This window comes from Austrofundulus limnaeus, unplaced genomic scaffold (assembly GCF_001266775.1).
Source record: "Austrofundulus limnaeus strain Quisiro unplaced genomic scaffold, Austrofundulus_limnaeus-1.0 Scaffold2161, whole genome shotgun sequence".
NCBI classification, from domain to species: domain Eukaryota; kingdom Metazoa; phylum Chordata; class Actinopteri; order Cyprinodontiformes; family Rivulidae; genus Austrofundulus; species Austrofundulus limnaeus.
Genome location: NW_013954563.1, coordinates 15493 through 18450, shown reverse-complemented (window position 1 = coordinate 18450; position 2958 = coordinate 15493). Strand labels below are relative to the sequence as shown.

Below are 2958 nucleotides of genomic sequence, written 5' to 3'. Positions count from 1 at the left end.
ATCTACAACAAACAAAAGACAAAGAAGCAGTCGAACTAGCAATCCTCAACAACTTTTTAATTTTTACACCAGGAGCTAAAGGTCTGTTTCATGAAATCCCATCCCCAGCAATCAGCGCTTATCGTATTAAGTTGTAAAAGGGTTCATATACCATTAGTTGGCAGTGTTGTGCATATATTGTACATGAATTGTTGCCAGCTAATAAATGTCAAATTGAACTTGCGCTTTAAAATTAACTTCCACTAGTTTTTCTATGGCATAAGCGTTTTTGAAGCTGTGGACCTAAGTATTTTCATAAGCTCTTTAGAAATTGCGGAGCTAATTTTTGGATTAGCGCTGCCCACCACTGCCAGAATGTGAGACTGATGTCTCCAAGCAGGGAAGGAAGAAAAGACAGGAGGGAAAACACAACACAAACAGAGGGACAGGAAAAGAAAACAGTCAAGAAAAAGTAAATTCAGCTTATTGCAGTTTGTTATAAGCAGTGGTTTTATGTTTTAACATCAGATGAAATGTGATGAGAAAAAAAACATCCACGACTTCAGATCTTGGTCGTTCAGCCCAACATACTAATTCACAGTAAGAAAACAGCAGTGTTTTATAACTGGGAGTGGAGTCGGTTATCTATTTATAAAGTCAATGCAAGTTCTAAACTGCTCAACAAAAAGTTAGTTGTGTTTTTAGCAGCTTAGCAGAGATGTGCCCACAAACTGTTTAAAATTAAACAAACGGATCCCCAAAAGTCTTACATCTCTTCTGTAACCTGCTGTGAGTCTACAGACAGGTTCACACTAAAATCAGATGTTTTAGTCAGGAGTTGAGTCGTAACTATCTTTACCTTTGTGTTCTYTCTCTTTAGAGTCTGCAGCTCCTTTAATGAAGAGATCTGGAGAAAAAAAGGATAGAAAATATAAGTTTTACATGAATTCTAATAAATTCAAGTCTGGGTTCTTGCAGATTTTCTTTTCCAGATTACAAATTTCTTCTAATTCCTGAGGCAATGTTAACATCTGTACACACATTTAAACCCAGCTGTTAAACAAACTGTTTCTTATAAATCTCTTAGTTTGTCTTGGTGTCTGTACGCAGCCAGAGTTTGTGTTTTAGAAAACAAAATAAGGAAATAAAGTCTTCGTATSTGTGACCCATCACATGGAACAGAGGAATAGGACACAGAGCAAGTTGTGAATAAATARGCAGCTATAATGCACTGAAAACTCTGGTAACAATTACATTTTATCAGAATATAAATATCTTATCTACGGGCTGTTTACATAACATAATCATTTATTTTCTGATGCCCCTTTTTGAGCGGTAGCTACAAAAATATGATTTTGAGCAAAAAAGCCTTAAATTTTTGTCATTTCYCCTGCGAGACAGCAAAAAAAATTTCTTTCCAGCTGGTAAATCCTTATGTCAAATATTGTTTTTAGATTTCTTTTTTATAATGACATAAAATCTCCTTATTAGAATAACCTAAAAAAAAAGGATTCAGACAAAATATCATCAAGTTTGTGAAATTGTTAAGACAAACCATATTTCTGGAACCACTCGTGATATCAGGATGATGGAGGGATCAAAATGTAGCTTAAAGAAGCAGGAATCAAAAAATATGTTTACGTTATTTTGACCAAATGTGATTTAATTCTCAGTTTGGTGTGATAGATAACATCTATACAAACTTCTTCACACACACACACTGGTTGTTGTAAAGAATTTTTTTTCCCGTTCTTGGAGGAGTAAGACACTTTTCCCTTCTCTCCTGCCCTTCATTATCTTCCCTACTTTGCTGCTGGAGCCTTCTCTATGTTTTAATCCAAAACCAGAAATTATGGATATTTTTAATTTTATGGATTTGGTTAGCTGGTCTCTTAATAAAATTTTTTTTGAAGAAAGGTTTCTTCTTCCATGGGAGGACATGTCAAAGGTGGGGCCTCTGTTCTTCTCTGTTCTGGATATAAATTTGAATTCTGATCACTGGATTCTACAGATTGGCTTGGTGGTCTCCTGGTGTTTCTACAAACAGTATCAGTGGCTTTTCATTTCCTGGCTATATGAAGGATTGCCGTTCTAKCAGCACTCAGAGTTTTGCCTTGTGYGAGCTGGACTCGGTCTACAAGCGGTTCTGCCGAGGGTCGCAGGCCGGCTGTTGTTCCTGGACTTTGCTGGCCAGATGGAATTGATCTTGGAGAAAGAAGGTGATAAATCGGCTCTGCAGGATTGTCCACACTATTTGTCTGTTTGCATTCGCCACCTTGGATGTACCAGCGGACATTAAGGCAGATGAAAATTATTATTGTCAAATACATTTTCTCTGTTCCCAAACAACTGATTACAGATTACCCCCCTCCCTGACCTTGAAGGCTGTGGATCTAATTTCTCCGGGATGTTTACGTCGACTTGAGGCTCCTCCCCCACCTCTCCCCATCTAATCTGATCTCCTGAAGGTGAAGCTGGAGCTGCACAGAATGATTAATTCAACACCAATATTCTGAACTAATGGCTGAACTATGGGTTTTTCTTTGGGAGGCTGGGTACTTCGGACTCATTCCCTCTAAACTCACTTACTGCTCTGGCTAATAAACGTGCTCTTGCTTGTAGAGGTTTTTTTCATAAACTCCATAGTGTATCATATTTCGTTGATGATGTTTTGCTTTTTTCCTCATCTAACCTTCCTGTTGTATTTCATTTTTCTTTTTAAAGGTAGTGCGACCCCTGCTGGTTGCCACATGAGCTGATCACCTGTACCCCCATGTTTTTGTCATGTGTGTCTTCTTGAATGGGTGTTCTTAAATGTAATTTCATTGTGCTTCATACAATGACAATAAAGGCATCATCAATCAATCAATCAAAGAAAAAACTTGAATAATTACAACAACAAGAACAATAATAATAATAATAACAACAATAATAATAATTAATTGGGTTTATTAATGCCTCTAAGGCCTTTGATCGAGT

The 2958-nt window shown here is 37.1% G+C and overlaps 1 protein-coding gene across 1 annotated transcript in view; it reads right to left on the bottom strand.

Annotated features, from left to right (window-relative positions):
- cenpu (centromere protein U) overlaps window positions 1-2958 on the bottom strand; it is a gene marked incomplete in the record, with an annotated part of 11969 nt that overhangs the window by 5010 nt on the left and 4001 nt on the right. Inside the window, 1 exon segment of the mRNA XM_014034540.1 lies at window positions 839-886. Within this exon segment, the coding sequence (XP_013889994.1) occupies window positions 839-886 (48 nt within the window).